Genomic DNA, 17,840 nt, shown 5'->3' on the forward strand with positions numbered 1-17,840 from the left:
AATCACAGACTGTTGGAGCCTGCCTGGTGGCCTGTGGAGTAGGCTCCAATACTGTGTCTGGGATGAGGAAGGGGACAGGATCATAGCAATGGCATCTCCATCTTAAAATCGATGCTTGTTCTTGTTAGAATCACCATGATATTCTCAGTTACCCCTTCCACCTCTGTTCCAGCGGTCCTGGGCTGGGAACTGTGAATCCTGGCAGTCCCAAGGACTCTCCCCCACCTCCTCCCTCACACCCCCTCCTCAAACCTTGCTTTCACTCCAAACGAAACGGTAGAAACCACTTTTCTTTACTTGTCATGGCTGGAATCATCACCTCCCTCGAACAACCATCAAGGTTTTTTGATAGTCCTTTTTATCACTTACGATCCGCATGTGATGCTTCACCTTATGGATTCTTGAAATATACCTGTAAGGGGATTAGGAGATTGACGGTTTGCCCTGGGAGTACAAAAGCAAATAAAAACATATTTCATCACTTTGTTATGCACTGGTTTTATGATTTCTTAGCAACTTGTGTTTAGCAAACTGTTTCAATAAAAGTATATCATCTGCTAAATTTTACCAATTTATGCACTTTGTCCATTTTCTCACTTAATTTTCTCTCTTTTGCTAATGTTTATTTTTGAGAGAGAGAGAATGCTTGGGGGAGGGGCAGAGAGAGAGGAGGACAGATGATCTGAAGCAGGCTCTGTGATAGAGGATCTGAGGTGGGCTCTGTGCTGACAGCAGAGAGCCCAATGCGGGGCTTGAACTCACGAACCGTGAGATCATGACCTGAGCTGAAGTCAAACACCGACTAAGCCACCCAGGCACCCCACTCACTCAATCTTCTATGGCCCATGTTCTCCAGAGGGCCACAGCTGTTTTCTTGTGATGATATATAAAGGGCAGAGACCTTGGCTTTTTGGTTTACTCTGCTTGTCACATTCAAAGTGTCACTGAGAATCACTATCCTGAAGAGATACTTGCACGCATGTTCATTGCAACATCATTCACAATAGCTAAAACATGGAAATAGCCTAAGTGTACGTTGATGGATGAGTGGAGATATGTATGTATATATATATGGTATAATCTATGTATCTATATATCTATATATATGGTATAATCTATCTATCTATCTATCTATCTAGTGTAATATTAAAAAATAAAATAAAATCCTGCCTTCTGTGACAACATGGATCGACCTTGAGAGTGTTATGCTAAAGGAAATAAGTCAGATAGAAAAAGACAAAGACCATATTATCTCACTTATACGTGGAATCTAGAAAAGCCGAACTCATAGAAATAGACAACAAAATGGTGTTTGCCAGGAGCTGGGTGCAGGGACACAAGAAAAATGGGGAGATGTTGGTCAAAGGGTAGAAGATTATAAAGGTCCAGTTATAAGATGAATAAGTTCTGAAGATGTAATGCATGGCATAATGACTATAGTTAACAATATGGTATCACATACCTGAAAGTTGCTAAGAGAGTAGATCTCGAATATTCTCCCCATACACAAAGAAGTGGTTACTATCTCATGTGATTGAAGTGTTAACTAACCTCACTATGGTCATCATTTCACAATATATACACGTATTAAATCATCAGGTTGTACCCCTTAAACTTACACAATGTTACATGTCGATTATATACCAATAAAAATGGGAAAAAAATACATGGTAAAAAAAAGTGTCATTGACTTACACTTTCTATGTATGTATCATTGGTGATAATAGATATGCTGAAATTTATTTCCTTTGTCAAATCCTTAATGAATTAACAGATCTAGTGGACAGTACTCAGTGGACAATGGCATGCCCCGAGGAAAGACAATCCGGACAACACAAGCCTCCTCGTGGAATGCTATCACCGATGAAATACTGTTATCAAAAAATAGAACTTGAACCAGATCCAGTCTTTCTATTTAATTACCACTTTACTGCAAATGCAAGGGTCAGAGGATCATGTTATCACCGTGAGAATGCAGCCAGCAAAATCCAGAACCTGGACAATTAGACAGAAGGAATGCTCAGACTTTTTCATTTTTCAGTACATTGTAAGGAAAACTAAAAGAAAAGAGCAAGGGGAAGACTTCTTGATTAAGAGAATCCAGTGACACATCAACCAGATGTGTGGGACTTGTTTGGATCCTGACTCAAACCAACCAACTGTAAAAAAAAAAAAAAAAAAAAAAAAAAAAAAGAACAACAAAAACTATGAGACAATAAAGGACACAAGCTTGGCTGTCTCATGATATTAAGAAATTATTGTTAATTCCGTAGGTGTGATAAATTATATATATAAACATATATTTTTTTAAGAATCCTCATGTTTTAGGGCCATGTATGGAAATCATTGTGGTTTAGGTGTCAGAATTCCTAGGATGTGTGAATGAGGTGAGGATTATAGAATGAAACAAGAACAGCCATGAGTTGATGATTGTTTGTAGCTGGAAGACAGATAAATGAGGGTCCATTGTTCTCTACTTTGGTGTACGTTTGAAATTTTCTGTAGTTTTTTTTTTTGAACTAATAAAGAATCTTTCATTTGCCAATGCATTTGGGCTCACCAACACACATCATGTATAAAGTAAGTAATTAATAATGCCTACGAATACTGGGAGTCCCTCGACAGTTTACAAAGCAGCTAATTTATAGTCTCATGTCTCCCTCCTGGGTACTACTAGGCGAGATCTGTGTTGTTTCAGTCCCCACTTGGCAGAAAAGAATGAAGAAGCTCAAGGAAGCCCAGGGCAACTGCCGCCAGGAAGCCGCGCGGACCAGAGCTAGAACGCCGCGTCTTACAAATTCCACGTTCTGGGCTCCTCCCCCCACACCGGGAAGCTTTAAAAAGGTAGAGTGGGAGTGGGATAACGGAAAGAATTGTTTACCGGACGCTTCAGGACCGTACACAACCGCGGCTTCTGGAGTGGAAGGGAGCCCTGCGCGCCCGGGCAGATACTCTCCGCGGCCACCAGATGGCGAAGGCTGCTCGCAGCCCGGGGGAGAAAGGCTCCCGCGTCTTGGCGCGGAATCTGCGGCGAGACTCCAAGGCCAAGGGCAAGGCGCTCCGCCCGTGCGCGGAAAGATGCGGCGAGCCTAAAGTGACAGAAGTTGCTATGGGAGTCCACAAGTTTATGGGAGCAAGTTTAGGGCTTTTCAAGGAGGCCGGGGCGTGAGGGGATTAAAGTGGGGGGGGGGGGTGCACGCCGTGCTGCCTAAAATAAACAGTGACTCGCGCTCCGGGGTTGGTCCACGGATCCCTCAGAAGCCCTTTGGGGACCATCGCCCAGGGCCTGCTCTGTATGTGGCGCGGCTAATCCTTCCCCCGGGGAACTTGATGCGATTCTTTGGCCAAGCTCAAAGGATTCCGAGGGCCAAGGAGAAAGGGGGGAAGGAGTAAATGAATCTCCAGGAGAGGAGGTTTATTTTTCTTTTAAGCCGTAATAACGGGAAATTCGGTGGCCATCAAGGTGAGAGTCCCCATCATGTTAAAAAAAAATGCCCATAAGTTTCAGGAGCTTTCAGGTTCCAGCGGGGGGGGGGGACCCCAACAGTGTGGGCTGGGCCCAGGCCTCTTCCAGTCGCCCGCTGGAGTGCGACCCCGACGAGAGTGGGAGCAGGTGGACAGATTCGGCGCGTCTGAGTCCACGCGGGCCGGAGCTCACCTGCTCGAAAGCTAAACTTGAGGGGTGGGGGACAGAAGGATGGGGATTTTATGGCAGGTATGGAAGGGGACTCAGTCGGGCTCACCAACCGTTTTGCAAATTGTCTTTTGAAAGCGCCTCCCGATGATGCCGGCATCTCCGCGAGTGAAAGCCAAACTTTTGGAGTCGGCGTGCAGTGGAGTGCGGGACCTTGCGGCGCGAACACGAGAAAAGGGATGCGGCCGGCGTCCAGGCCAATGGAAAATGAGTGGCTTTAATTCCTGCCCCTACTGGAGTCTCAATTTCGATTAAACTCAAGGGGCATGCGAGAACGTTCTTACTCCGGTGCGTTTTTGTGACACCTGCATTTTTTTTTTTAACTGCATCATCACCCCCCACCCGCCCCCACCCCCAGTCGTTTGGTTCAGAAAGAAGGCAGGCACTGTGGAGGAAAGGGAAAACCGTGAGTCTGCCTTTACACCCAGGTTTAAAGCTAATCAAGGGTGTCTGGAAAAGCAGGAGCCTAGGATCCAAAGCTGATCTGGAGCTTGAAAGTCTCCATTCCGGGGTCGGGAGATGCTTTGCTGCAGACTCGGAAAGGGCTCCGAACCTCGGCCCTGGTTCGGAGTTTGGCGCGCGGGTCTGCGGCTTTCCAACCCCCCCCCCCCCCGCCCCGCGCACCCCTTTTCGTACTTACTCTTCCTGCCTTTCCCAGCGGGCCGCCCCCCACCCCACCCCCAGGAAAACTACCCGAGGGGCCAGCGGAGTTCGCAGCTTCGGCACCGAGAAGGAATCTTGGGACCACGGGGAGAGAACGCGTGCCGGGGCTGAGTGGCGAGCGGAGGAAGGCCCAGCCCCGAGTTCTTCCCCAATCAGCAACCCTTCCAGGGTCTAGGAGAGAGAGGGCTGTTTGTTTGTTTGCCTTTTTTTTTTTTTTTTTTTTTTTTTAATGTGTGACTATGTAAAGGACAGCGTGGAAAATGGCAAACAACAGCATTTCCACTTCGGAGTAGGGTCCTTTAGGCCCTTCGTTTTCCTCTGGGCGTTCGTTGGGGTTTCTTCGCTTCACTGTGCGCTTTTGTCTGGGGGCAGGAACCGAGGTGAAGCGCACCCCGGCGGAGCAGCAGCCCCGCAGGCCAAGGGTCTCCACCCTGCGCCGGGAAGGCCGCCCGCCCGGGTGCACACGCGGGGACCCTGGCGGCGAATGTCAACAAACGGGGCGCCGAGCCCTTGATCTTTATTTAAATAGAGGCTTGTTTATCGGTGTCATCCCGGGAGGATTAATTAGATACATCTCTTCACAATTTGAAGTCTGACACTCCATCTTAGGAATGCCTTATCACAAGGTGTTAATTGGGGCCACTCAGCCACTTACGTTTCTATTAAACACTGTGAGGGACTTTTCACAAGTACCAGGTTCGTTTTGCCGTGCGGTGCAAAAATATACAGGACTCGAAATAGACCGGGGCCAGAGTCTGCTGCAGCCCGGCGGTGATTAGCATCTTCCGGCTTTCTAGAGGGCAGAGCGCTGTCCCTCGCCATCCCGTCGCATCTCCCAATACGTTACGGTTCCTCGGGGTGGGGCGGGGGGCGCTGACCAAGCGAGGGGGGGCTGCGAGTCCTCCCGCCAGAGTCTGACGCCGTCATCCACCATAAGCGTGCATAAAACAGATTTCAAGCTTTCGTTTCTAGCGTCGTCAAATTCCGGGGGGGCTTTGGCAAAGCGTTTGGAACAAGCACCATCGTAGACACGTGGGGCTAGTAGCGGCCGGGTCCCCAAGGCCACGGGCGGCGCGGGAAGAAGTCGGGCCCACGAAGGGTGCAGGGAATGGGAAAGTGGGGGGAGGCTCCTGGCGGCCTTAATTGGGCGCGGAAGAGGAGGAGGTCCCGGCTGATGGCTCGCCTCCCAGCGGCTAATCCTCTTAGCGGCTGCATTTCCGCGCCACGCAGTTTAGCAGAAAGACCCTCCTGGCCAGACCTTTACCCCGGGAGGGTCAGGAAGGGGCTGGAAAGGTTTGCAAGCCGGGCCAGAAGCCGTCTGCTGATAAGCCTGGCGGGACGTCTGGCAGGGGGACAAAGGGCCCTCCGCCCCACTCCTGGGTTTAACGTTTCGGCGGGCCCGAGGCTCAGCCAGGGGACGGGGTGGCCTTCGCCCTCCTGGGGAATGGGAGGCAAAGAAACGGAGCTAAACTCTGGGCGAACCGCTCCCAGGCTGCTGTTCGTCGAGCGGCACTGCACGGGACCACTGGAATCCTCATTTGTAAGCGTCGCGCGCTCCCCTAGCCCGCGCCGCAGCCCCAGCGTCCCCAGAGTCGCCGGCCAAGTTTGGCTGCCCGCAAAGCGCCCCAGCCAGCAGCGACCCAGGCGAGCCGCCCGCGGCCGGGGCTGCGCCTCGGGGCTCCGCGTAGAAAAAAAAAGCCGCAGGTCGGAGCAGAAACTGAGCCGTGGGCGGCCCCGCTTCCCGCCGCGCTTCAGGGACCAGTAACTCGTGGGCGCCCCAGGGGCCGCGGGGGTTCCCGGGGAGCCCACATGGGTCCAGGGATGGGTGGCCCCAAGAAAGCCTAGGAAAAGGCGCAGAGAACGAAGTGGTCCCTGGCCCAGGCAGGTCCGGGAACCCACGGGCTGGGGGGCTGAGGTTTTTCCAGGCTGGGGCCCAGCATAGGCAATCCAGCCTCTCTACATCCTCCCCTCCTCCCCACCCCCACGGGCCCAATACCCATTGTCCAGACTTCCCAGTGGGGCGAGGAAATAATCCCATTCATCTTCAAGAAAAAAAAAAAAAAAGAAGATAAACAAAAGCAATCCCACCCCCTCATGACTACTGTGTCCACTTACAGATTCTAGAACATGGGGGTGGGGCTGGGGGAGGTAGGGAGGTAGGGAGGGGAACAGTGTTCATGCTGGAGAAGAGTGGAGGAAGAAGCAAAATAAGGTCTTTAGAACAAAAAGTAGAACTGTACAGAAGACGGAGCTATGCCGGTTCCCTTAATGAACCACATTTATTAAAAATGACTAAGACTGTACATAAAAATCCAAGATCTCTAAAAAGCCTATAGGAGCTGTGGCATCAGGTTTTAGTTTCTTCACATTACCGAGTTGGGTAGGGGGATGGCAAGAGGGTGAAATAGTTTTCCTTAAACACGTTTCAAGTTAGTACAGAGTAGCTGGATACATTCTTAACTATCTAAGAAGTAAACAGAATATTCCCAAACATCAGGGATGATGAGAGAACCAATCCCCCTGCCCCTGCAACTGTTGTCAGGTGATCTGGAAATTCTTTACAAAGCCAAAGCACCAACGTTACATAATCTCAGACACGTATGTAGACTATTTGTACAATATATCCCACATTATTCTACGGTGTATCTAAGCACACACAAAATTGTACACTTTAAAATTCTCTCTTTTTTTTCTTTTTTGGCGACTCCCTCTTGCCTGCCCTCTCCTGAGTCCTACTGGCCACCCCGGCACGCAGCAGAGGCCTGGCAAGTGAGGCGATCCTGAACTAGGGCAAACATGGCTTGTTTCCAAAGCCTAGGAGGAATCCAAGTCAGGTAAAACCAGCACCTTCAGGAAAGTTTTTCTCACCTCCTAGGCCTAGCATCTTTTGTCCCCAGCAGAAAGTAACAGCAAAAAGTCCCTTGTTGAAGCTTAAGGCCCAGCCCTTTTCTTCCAGAAGCAAAACATCTTACCACTCTGGGATTCTCTTTGCTTACAGATTCACAAATAGAAATGAGAACCGAGGCTTTCAACTCATCGGATAGCGCTCAGCACTCAATCTTCGCAGCCCGATTCTCTGAATGTTTAGTGCCTCCAATAAATAGATCCAGAACCTCAAATAACCTTGGAATTTTAAAACACTTTAAAGTCCTTCCTTAATTTCATTTAAAAAAGAAACAAAAAATTGCCAGGCTTGTTTCAGTTACCTGCAGCAATCAAAAAGCTTTGGCACCTTCTTTTAGAGGATTGCACAAAACAGGATGCATCATGGTGGAATGCAAACGTCTTTTTGGCAAACCTAGGCAAAGAAGACAACAAAAAACACCACCAAGTCCATCTGCAAAGAGTTAGCTCATTTTTACGAAGTTGAAGTAACTCTTTAGGGAGTGGTGTAAAAAGCATAATACCCCCCCATGCCTTTTGAGGTGTCTTTGCTGTACTCTTCGGCGTTAATGTCCTCACACTTTATGGAGGGAGAATTTTCATTGCTAGAGGTGCTAGGAGACAGCCGCCTTCGCTTACAAGCACTGGTGTATACCCCAGAATCATTGGAATCGAGAGACTTGATGGAAGGGGGTGTCTCTATCCAGGAAGAGCTAATTTCTTCTTTGACTTTTTCCTTGGAGAGCTGATCTTCGGAGAACACAGGGGGGCTGGTTCTGGAGGTCCATGGGAGTCCAGCGGCCATCTTCCTCTGATAAGAACCTCGACCTCCCCACCCTGCCATGGCAGGGAAGGTTGGGTCAGGGTAATACCCCAGGGCGTGGGACGTCTGGAGGGGCAAGGATTTAATACCATATGGGAGCAAGGTGCTGGAAGTATATTCAGACTCATAGGAACCGATGTCTAGTTTGTTGGTCCCAGGTTGCTGGACAGGCGTGACAAGCCACCGCTGGGGAGGGTTGGCCACCTCTTCGCTCTGTTGGGGTGAAAGGAGGCCGTTGGTCTGTGGCACGGTTCTCTCGCCATTATAATACCGGGCTTGAGGTAAAGTGTTGACAAAGGGCTCCGGGAAGAAGGACTGAACGCCGTACCGACCTCCAGGGACAATCTGATGGGATCTAGGAGAATCCGTGGGAGATGGAGTTAACCTGTCATTTTCGGAAGCGGTGTACATGCTACAATATAAAGAGAAACACTTAAAAAAAAAAAAAAACCCTAATGTTGCCCCAAATAACCACCTCCCAGAAATCAAAAAGGCTCACTTAGTGGGTTGCACTGGGAGCACTGGTCTGCTGGAGTGGAGGGACGGAGGTAGGAGGCACATTGGCCCATTTCTGCTGGACTCTTGGCTCATGGGGGAAAAGTTTCCTGCCAAGCATTTAAGGACTGAAACTATAGAGAATCCACCTTTCTAAGTGCTGGGAGTTAAAGAAGGTGCAACTCTCCTTCGTCAATGTCAGGGGAGGGGCGCTGGTTGTGGTGTTAGAAATTCCAAATTTAAAAAGTATTGTGGGGTCTTGCTGTTTAAGGTGAAAATTACATCCTCTTAGTTTTCAGTTTTTCTTATGTAAAATGATCATAATAATAATAATAATAAAAGAAGGGGAGTAATAATACCTGTTCCTTAGAGGATAAAAAAAAAGTTGGCTCACATGAAAAGGAAGGTATATAAATGCAGATTATGAAAATTTCAAATCTCCACTCAAGTGTTAAAAAAAAAAAAAGCTCCTCATTTTTCAGCCCTTAACTTCCTTTAGAAATTAACAAAACCCTTCTGTGAAAATTCTAAAGCAAGATTAGCTGAGGGAAAACTATGCAAAAAATAAAAATAGATAAAAATCCCAAAGATGAAAGCTCTTCCTAGAATGTTCTCTGAAAGTGTCTGGTTATGTATATCCTGTTCAAAGGTGACCATGCAAATATGAACAAAAGTTGCACTTACGAATCATAGTTGTCCCTGAAGCCTTTTGCAAAGGGGTTATGGTCAATCTTTAGTTGAGTTATCTAGATAGGGGAGAAAAATAGTCGTTGAGTGCATTATCACACCGGACCTGGCTGTAGAGGTTCTTGGGACAGTGGGGGACACTCACGTCAGTGTTCTGGTAGGCAGTCACTGCAATGAACTGTGTTTCCGAGAAGGTAAAGGTCTGAGTCTTTGAGGGCTCATTCAAGTCCTCCACACCATCCTCTGTAACTTCAACAATGTGCAGCCGGGGTTGGTACTTGTGTAAAGACTGTAAGACTATCATCTGGAAATGGTATAGAAAAAGTGTCGCCAAATCCCAGAAGTCTCTTAGAGGCTCAGCAAAAGTAAATCTTGACAAACTACATAGTTTTGCGATGGGACTCCCGCTTGCTCCCCATGACCGCGACATTTTTCTATTGTCATTTTTCAGATCTTATCCTTGCTGCTTTTGAAACCTAAAAACACAGCCCGGCATGCATATTTGATAAACACTCTTTCCTCTTAGTTTATGAAGTCCCCCAAAGCTTTTAGTATTTCTTTTCCTAACGGTCAATTCACTGTTACTGACATCTAGTGAAAATGAGAAAGGTCAAAAGGAAAAAAAAAAGGTTAGAAATAGGCGAGCAAACAGGGAACAAGTGCACATATTACAAATACAGTGAAGGGTATGGAAACTCGTTAGGAAAGGGATCTATCGCCAGAAGACACCCCATCCTCTGTCACTCTACCTGGGTGTTGTTGTTGTTTGCGCCTTTGTTATTGGTGAGTTTTAATTTCCCAAAAGAAATCTCCTGTCTCATCCAGTGGGAACCAGTATTAGGAGACTCTGGGTGAACATACATTTTGTTGCCTAAGAGAAAATGAAACAAAACACAAAACCCAAGCATACAGGGCTGATTACAAATGGACACACGGGGAGGGATGTCTGTTACCTCTGGGCAAGATTTAAGAGCTACTCTTCCAGCCTAGTTTTCCCTGTGCTAGCTCTCCAACTAGACTCCACCCACAGCCCACCCAGGGCGCCTGTGCCTCCAGACTTCCCTGGACAAGGCAGTCATCTAATGCGAGCTCAAAATATAAAAATAGAACCACCAGGAGGTGTCTCTTGAAGGTCATTTTGGGGCCTTCTAAAGATGGAAGGGCAAACGTCTGCTGGAAAGTGGCTGGGTTTTCATGGGTGGATTCGACCTTGGCAAGGCTTTCTCAAGGCTTCGAAGACTGGAGCCCTTGCCCCCACCCCACCCCCACCCCAGGACAGAGGGTGGGGGGTAGGGGAGATTTAGTAGGAATTGGTAGGGGAGGGGCGGAAGGAGTAGGGCACGGTAAAAGTACCAAAGTTTATGTGGACAGGCAAGAAATCGTGGCTTGGCAATTCTCTCCCTCTCTCCAGATTCAAACAATATGAAGAAACTCATACTAACACCTCTGCAGATCAGGGGAAAGTATTTGATTTAAATGGGAGTTATCTGAGTCCAGGGTCCCCCGCTGGCCCGCTCCTCCCTGCCCGGGCCTCCTCTCTCCTCACCCTGCATGTTATTGTCCGCTTTGCCACAGGTCACCCACTTGCCCCCCTGGAATCGCCAGTGATTGGGGTCCGCCAGCACCACCTCTACGAACACGTTGTAGTGGGCAGTGGGATTGAGTCCGTTTATGTTGAAGCTCAAGAAAGGAAACATGCGCCTGCGCAAGGGAACAGAACCAGGGAAAACAATTTACATTCCGACGCCCGGGAGCAGGCCCATTCTAGGCCGGGTTTGCGGCCACCTGGGGGTAGGTCGGAGCAGGACATTTAGAAGTCTACAGAAAGAACAGAAAGCCCCCACATAACGTGGCCCTTATTCTGCAAAATATTTCTGACTTGGCAACTCTTGGAACATCTCTTTTCGGAGACAATCGACCCCAAAGTCAGTATTTCCCCAGTTCCCTCTCTCCCCACTCAAGTCCTTAATTTTTCTTCCAGGATGTGAAAAACTCTTTCATTTTTCTACGTACAAGTACCAGAGAACGACAGTCAGTTGTTCGTCTTAAAATTTTTGCAATTTTACTCGTCAGGCTCCAAGTTCCGCTTGAGCGCCCCTCTCCCAGCACCCACGCCTCGCTTTCCCCGTTAGTACCCACTATTAGCAGTTGAAAGTGTATCAGAACTTTCTCGCGCCCGGAACCCCACCAGGTCTGGCTCCAGGGCCTGCCTAACCAACCACCCCGACCAACCCACCCTCCGACGCTCATCTCCTCCAGGCGCCCCACGGAGACTGTGGCGCCTAAACTGCGGGAGCCCATCTACTGCGCTCGGGAAGCCAACCCCTGCTCCTTTTCCCCATCCGCGGCTCTTCGCCGGTATGCAGGGAACAGCTAGTAAATCCAGCTTTGTGGACAAGCCCCAATTTCCATTTCCGCCTCCTTCTCGCCAGTCCAGGTGAGAGTGACCGGAGGGGAGGGGAAGGGAGGGGTGTGTGTGGGGGGAGGGGGGAGGGTGGGGGTGGGGGTGGGGGAACAGCTGTAACGTTAGCACCCACCGCACACAAGGCGGTGCGCAGACCGGCAGGGACCCCGGCTTGGAGATGCGCGCGGAAAAACACTCTTCCAAGCCAAGCGCGGAACGAACGGGCACGGCTCCCTCACCCCCCAGCCTTCCCCAGGACCACACAGTCACTCACTTGTCATTCACCTCGGGGCCCCTCGGCGCTGCGCTCACCTGCCCTGTTTCGTAATGATCATCTCGGTTTGGTGGCGGTGGAACTTGAGCCACAGAGGCCGGTTGCACAGGTAGACGTGGGCACGGAAGCCGGAACCAGGAACCCCCAACCCCCCCAGTCCTCCGCAGGAACCCGCAGCTGCCGCCCCAGGGTACGGCCCATAGAGCGGAGCCCCCTGGCTGTACTGATAGGCGCCCGGGCCGCCTGCCCCGCCGCCGCCACCGCCGCCGCCGCCGCCGCCGCCCGCGCCACTACTCGCGCCGGCTCCCGGGCCGAACTGCGCCCTCCCAGGTGGGCACACAGCCGCGGGGAAGCCGCCGGGGGGCAGCATGGAGCCGTAGGGGTAGCGCGCCCCGTTGGGAGCAGGGTACACAGATCCGTGTGGCGCCCCGGCCGCCGCCTGGTAGGGGAAGAGCGAGCAGGGCGCGGCCAGTTCGGAGCCCTGAGGCCCGGGGGACTGGAGGTAGTAGCGCTCCGAGCTCAGGCTGTCCATGGAGTAGCGCGCGGTGGCGGCGGCGGCGGCGGCCGCGGCGGCGGCGGCGGCGGCGGCGGCGGCAGAGGGCAGCTCTTCCTCCCCGCAGGGGGAGCCCTTGCGGCCGTCCGGGGGCCCGGGCTTGGCCACTGCCGCGGCGCTGGCGAAGGCGTCCCCGGCGTCGGCGTCACTGAGCATGGCCGCGGGGGCCCCCGCGCTGGCTGCTGTGGGCTCCCCGCTCCCAGTCTCGCACGAGAGGCTGCCAGGGAACTTCTTGGGCGCTTTGTCTAAGTCCAGCCTCTGAGGCGAGGGGGCCGCGCCAGGGAGGTGGCCTGCGCTCCCGCTGCCTCCGCCTCTCGCGCTCTCTAGCGGGTAGAAGTGAGCGCCGGGCAGGTTCACCGTGCTCACCAAGAGCTGCTCCCCTAACTGCATGCTTTGCAAAGCGCAGACGGCAGCTGGCTGCTTCCTCTCCTCCCGCGGCCTTAATATAAAGGCAGGATGGGGGAGCCAGCGCCCTCTTCCGAGGGGAAGGTAACTTCCCCTTCCTCCGGTGCTGGGGCTACCCACCTGGCTGCACGCGGGCGGCTAAGGCGCGCACTCGCGCGCCCCGACCCCAGCGTGCTTGCCGCAAGGAAAACTCGCCGAGTTTGAAGGCAGGAGGTGGCAATTGACCGAAAAGCACTCTCCTTTTCCTTCTCTGTCCTCCTTGCCTCTCGGGATCCCCGTCCGCCTCCTCACTCACACCCAGGAAGAAGAGGACTAATATCTCTGCCCCATCCACCCACCAGCGCTGTCCTTTCTGCCCTTCTCGACTGCCCAACTGTCGGTCAAGTTGACCACTTGGAAACTTGCAGGCTGTCATTGGCTGCTTTATATACGTGAGGCCAGGGAGGGGCTTCGCTGCCCCACAGCCCAGGACCCTCCTATTGGCTGATGGAGGTGACACTAATTCAATTAGGCATTTACTAATTGGATCAAGTCGCCTGCGACTTTCTTTTCCTTTAGTCTTTTTTTTTTTTTTCTTCCCAGAGACTCTGTCCTACTGTGAGAATCTGTCGTTGTGTCCATATTTTGCTAGAGTTTGGGGGAACAGGATTTGGGGGTCTCCGTAGCGGGGTCCACTCTAAGCATCGAAGTCATCTCAGCAGCCTGAGCGGAGGATGCGGGGGCGGGAGCAGGTTTTAGAGGCTGGCACCAGAAAGGCAACGCAAGCTGATGGCTTGCAGGGAGGCGCCGGTCCCTGAGCGGGGGGATCTGGGACGAGTCGGAGAGAGGCCGAAGCGAGGTCTCTTTCCCCGTCAGGGGCTGTGGCTTCAGGCACACTTTCCTCCAGATAGGGGAGGGTTCCCCGGCCGTCGACACACGGGAACCACTTTTTGTTCGGTCCCACCCTTTTATTCATTGGGAAGGGTTTGTGAAGAGGAACCTTGCGCTCCGCTTTTGGGATTCCAGGGACGGCGAGAGAGAGCACATGGCCATCCTCTAGGACCAGCTTATGAACCAGAAGCCCTGGTGGGGTGGGGTCCTGGGGACACCCTCAAACGCGCGTCAAGCACTTTTACTCCCCACAATTTAAAATCCACGCAGCTCAGTTGCCCTGAATCCTGGATTCCCTCCACCATCTTCAGTTGGGCCTGGCACCGAGAAACAAAGGTTCCCCAGCAGCAGTGCGGTTGAGATTCCCTGCGCCTCTGCTCTGCGGCGCAACACAGAAGGTAGAATAATTAGTGAAATAATCAGTTTGATATTGAATTAAGCCCTTTTGCCCCAGCTGCCTGTTTCTCCCTTGCGTTTCCGCAGACAGTAGAGTCAAGAGTGGTGCCGTCTTATTTTATTGTTTTATTACCGAAAAGGGGGGAGGCACGTTTCATTGCGGAAAAGGAGAAGCATGAATATTCGCTGTTAATAAGCAATTACAGACGCGGCTTGTAATCGCTCCGGGAGCGCATTTTCCGGCTGAGATGTCGGGACGCTGCTTCCCCAACCGAACGCGATCACACGGGAAACTCTGAGCCCACAACAGATGAGGCGGCTGCAGGATTTGTGCAGCGCGCACACGCCCGTGCAGAACGGCTCGGAGCTTTCCGGCCTAGGTTCAAACCACAGCAGCCCCAACTTCGGCACGTCTGGGTTAGAGAGCGAGATGGTCCGTGATACACTCGGACGCTCCAGGGAATTTACCAGTTTTCCTTGGTGGTGAAAACCGGGGGCGTGAGAAGGTTCTCAGGGTCAGGACACAGCCAGTGGGAATGGAGCACGTGAAGCGAGTGGGCCAGCGAGGTGGCCCCGCAGGTCCCGGGCAGAGCGGCCCCGAACAGATCCCTGGAAAGCTGGCCCAGGGCGCTCTCAGGCCAGCGCGCCTGGCATTTCCTCCCGCTAGTTTTGAATTCGGGTTTGGCGTGGCTCTCGGTTCTGACCACACCGCCGTCCACTCCCACCTCCCGGCTTTTGTTTTATTTTGAGCCAGGGAAGTCTTGAAGAATTGAATTTTTCGAGCACTTTATGCTTTTTGAAGACTTGATGATTTTCAAAGTGGAGACTCCGTGAGGGGGACGCGAGAACAGGAAAGGAAGGGGCTGCGCGGTTTGGGCGGCTTGGCGACATAGCCGAGGGTTGGGGAGCCTGGTTACGGCCCCAGGGAGTCTCCGCGTCAGCCTTGGCCTTCACCTGAGCTGCAGGATGTTTGAAGGAAAAGAAGGGGTGAGATCGAATCGCACGTTATTTGGAGATAGGGTGGCTAGGGGTAGATAGCAGTTTCGCGCTTTATGACAGAGAGAAAGCGGGCCTCTGTGTCCCTTCGAGTTGCTTTCGAGGCGGCCAGGGAAGCGCTGCGCGTGGCAAAGTGCCATCGCAGGCAACAGGCATCGTTCCGACCCACTCTGGCGCAAATAACGCGGGCCAGCTGTCCCCCGCGCCACATCAGAAAGGGTTGATTTTATTCCAGCCCCAAAGCAAGCTCTTGAAAGCGCGTGGGTTCATTCTGAGTGCTACCTACCTATTAAATATATACAGGGTATGTGTGATCAAGATTAGCGTTGACTCCTGGGTCAGGAAGTTGCCGTTTATGTCTCCCCACCTCCCCAGTACATCTATTATTTTACTCAAATTTTAACACACTTTACAGATGGAGAGAGAAAGAGGAATGCAAAGAGAATCAAAATTCAGGCTCCACAAAACTGCTCTGGGACCTGGAATTTGGGGACCATGGAAAACAGATACATCATTTATATTATATTCGTAAACATATATTTCAAATTCCTTTTTAAACATAATGGAAACTGCTGTTTCAACTAAAGGTGATTTTTTTTTCTGACAACTCAGAGATCAAGAAATCTCATTGGATGGTTTTCCTGTATTGATTAACTAATGGCATTATTATTATTACACATGGAATATACTAGTCTAAATGCCTGGAGAGTTACAGATGAGCCAACCTGTGATTTCCTGACTTGGAAGGAATTTTCTTTTGCTGGTTCAATTTTACTTACAATCAGGGAAGGAGACATAGAAAATATTTTCACATATCCCAGTCAAACTTTAAAGTCCAAGCACTCTTTTCTAGCAATAGGAAGAGAAAAGAAAGCTAAAGCAGTGGCTTCAGTGAATGAGTCAGGCAACACCCTCCTTAGATTGGGTGGGCAAATAACAGCCCCTTGCAGCCTGTTTGCTGTTTGATTTCAATTACACCCCAAGCTTCATGAAATCCAAATGAGACATTTATTGAAAGGTGCCTGGTTTTATGTGGCTCAACTGACAGTGTATTGGAATACACTGAACAAAAACATCAACACTGGGGAGGAAACGTGGAGACCCCTTGGAACCCCAGACCCAAATGCCGGCTGGATTAACTCACATCTTGCCCTTTCAGCCTGAGATGGAGCACGCGCCTGACCTTTGAAGGCTACAAGGAGGCCAAGGCCGAGCCTATGTGTGAGCCTACGGAAGATCTTCCGCTCTACTGGTTCGAGCACTCATACCAATGTCGTGCCACCCTCTCTCTCATCCCGGTAACACAAAGTTATTGCCAACCTGGCCAGGGGACATCTTTACCCACTTCTCCCCCCTTAAAGGTAACCACTACCAGTTGCATTGATCTTTTAAAAGCAGCTCTGCGAAGCAGCATTTGGCCTCAAGACTGTGACACATCAAATGCATATGCGCACATAGGAATAAGTAACAGGGCTGAGTTATAGATGAGTGCAGTGATATACGGTTTTTCTCCTGCCCTGCCCCCCTCTACACACAACCGAGGGGGCCCATATAAATGTCCCAATAAATTCTATTATTTTCACCCCCACTAAAAATGTGTTATCAAAACACCGTCCGTGTTATTCAAACACTTTGTAAATTCTGGGCAGCATTGCTGCTGGATCTCCTTTTAACCCTAGGAAAACATTCCAACATTACCCGGTCACCGCGCTTTGCCTGGACTCTGGGAAAACGTCAATGGGTGTTTTGTGGTGAGCTGGTCCTTTGACTATTTATCTATGGCCTTTTCTTTGTTGATGTTACATTTTATTTCACCATCTCAGGTTAACTCTTTGGCCCTTTGTTCTCTGCTGGCCAGATCTGCCATCTCCCCCGAGCTTTTCTGAAGGGGGAGGGAGCTTTCATCACCGTAAGGTTGTGCGGGTTTCACTTTTTTTTTTTCTTTTAAAGAAAACGTCCTGGAAGATAAAACATTTTGGCGAGGACAAGTAGTTTTGGTTCTGTTGACAACAGCAAGATACCCCCACAAACACTTTCACTTTATAAGAATCTGTATTTCACCATGGTACTGAGATAGACTGATCACTTGCTTAACAACAAACAAAAAGCAAAAAAGCAAACAAAAACAAAAACAAAAACAAAACAAAACAAAAAATCACCAGGTCCACAAATGCGTGAGGCAAAGGGTTACATGAAACTCACTGTAGTTTTTCAAACAAACATGACAAATTTAAACTGTTATCTTAGCCACCAATCTATGTATGCATTTAGATTGCTAAATGCAATTGTAGTTCACTGTTACAATAGGACGAGGTAGGGGAATCCTGGAGAGGAAGGTAAGAAACATGCCCAAGGTCTCTTATTACAAAAAAAAAAAAAAAAATAAGTGATCTTTTCTTAAACATTGAATTGAGAATTTTTTATGAAAGTATTTTTTTAAACTCCAAATGAATTCCCGGATTTCAGTGCTGTTTTATTATTGTATTCATATTTATGGAATACACAGAGTCACATCAATAACAGGAAAGCCACATAGTGCAAAGTAAATAAAGTAAAATGCTCTCAGAAATAAATTAGGGGAGTGTTTGGCTAATTATTCCTTCATTAAAATATGAAAGAGTTATACAGGATTCCACCTGTCTTGCTTACTTTTGCACCTGGAAAGCCCTGACACTCAGTAGGTGCTCATCAGTTAAC

The 17,840-nt window shown here is 50.2% G+C and overlaps 1 protein-coding gene across 2 annotated transcripts; it reads right to left on the reverse strand.

The window, feature by feature from the left end:
• Positions 1 to 6,617: 6,617 nt before the first annotated feature.
• On the reverse strand, positions 6,618 to 13,277 carry EOMES (eomesodermin). Of its 2 annotated transcripts, none has more exons than XM_019810823.3 (6): positions 11,962 to 13,277; positions 10,792 to 10,946; positions 9,995 to 10,116; positions 9,391 to 9,549; positions 9,243 to 9,304; positions 6,618 to 8,418 (listed from the first exon to the last, which is right to left on the reverse strand). In XM_019810823.3, the coding sequence occupies exons 1-6, from the start codon at positions 12,864 to 12,866 to the stop codon at positions 7,737 to 7,739; spliced, it is 2,085 nt and encodes a 694-aa protein (XP_019666382.2). In that variant the 5' UTR covers positions 12,867 to 13,277; the 3' UTR covers positions 6,618 to 7,736. The 2 variants fall into 2 exon arrangements, with proteins under 2 accessions (XP_019666382.2, XP_019666381.2); XM_019810822.3 differs by having other exon boundaries at positions 6,618 to 8,475; positions 11,962 to 13,276.
• Between the last annotated feature and the right edge of the window lie 4,563 nt (positions 13,278 to 17,840).

This window comes from Felis catus, chromosome C2, assembly GCF_018350175.1.
Source record: "Felis catus isolate Fca126 chromosome C2, F.catus_Fca126_mat1.0, whole genome shotgun sequence".
NCBI lineage: Eukaryota > Metazoa > Chordata > Mammalia > Carnivora > Felidae > Felis > Felis catus.

Excerpts from the sequence above, each read along its gene's own strand:
- EOMES (XM_019810822.3), bottom strand. The coding sequence starts at position 12,866 with ATGCAGTTAGGGGAGCAGCTCTTGGTGAGCACGGTGAACCTGCCCGGC. Across the intron at positions 10,947-11,961 it reads ATCATTACGAAACAGGGCAG|GCGCATGTTTCCTTTCTTGA; the intron begins GTGAGCGCAGCG and ends TCCCTTGCGCAG. Across the intron at positions 9,305-9,390 it reads CTGCCTACCAGAACACTGAC|ATAACTCAACTAAAGATTGA; the intron begins GTGAGTGTCCCC and ends TCCCCTATCTAG.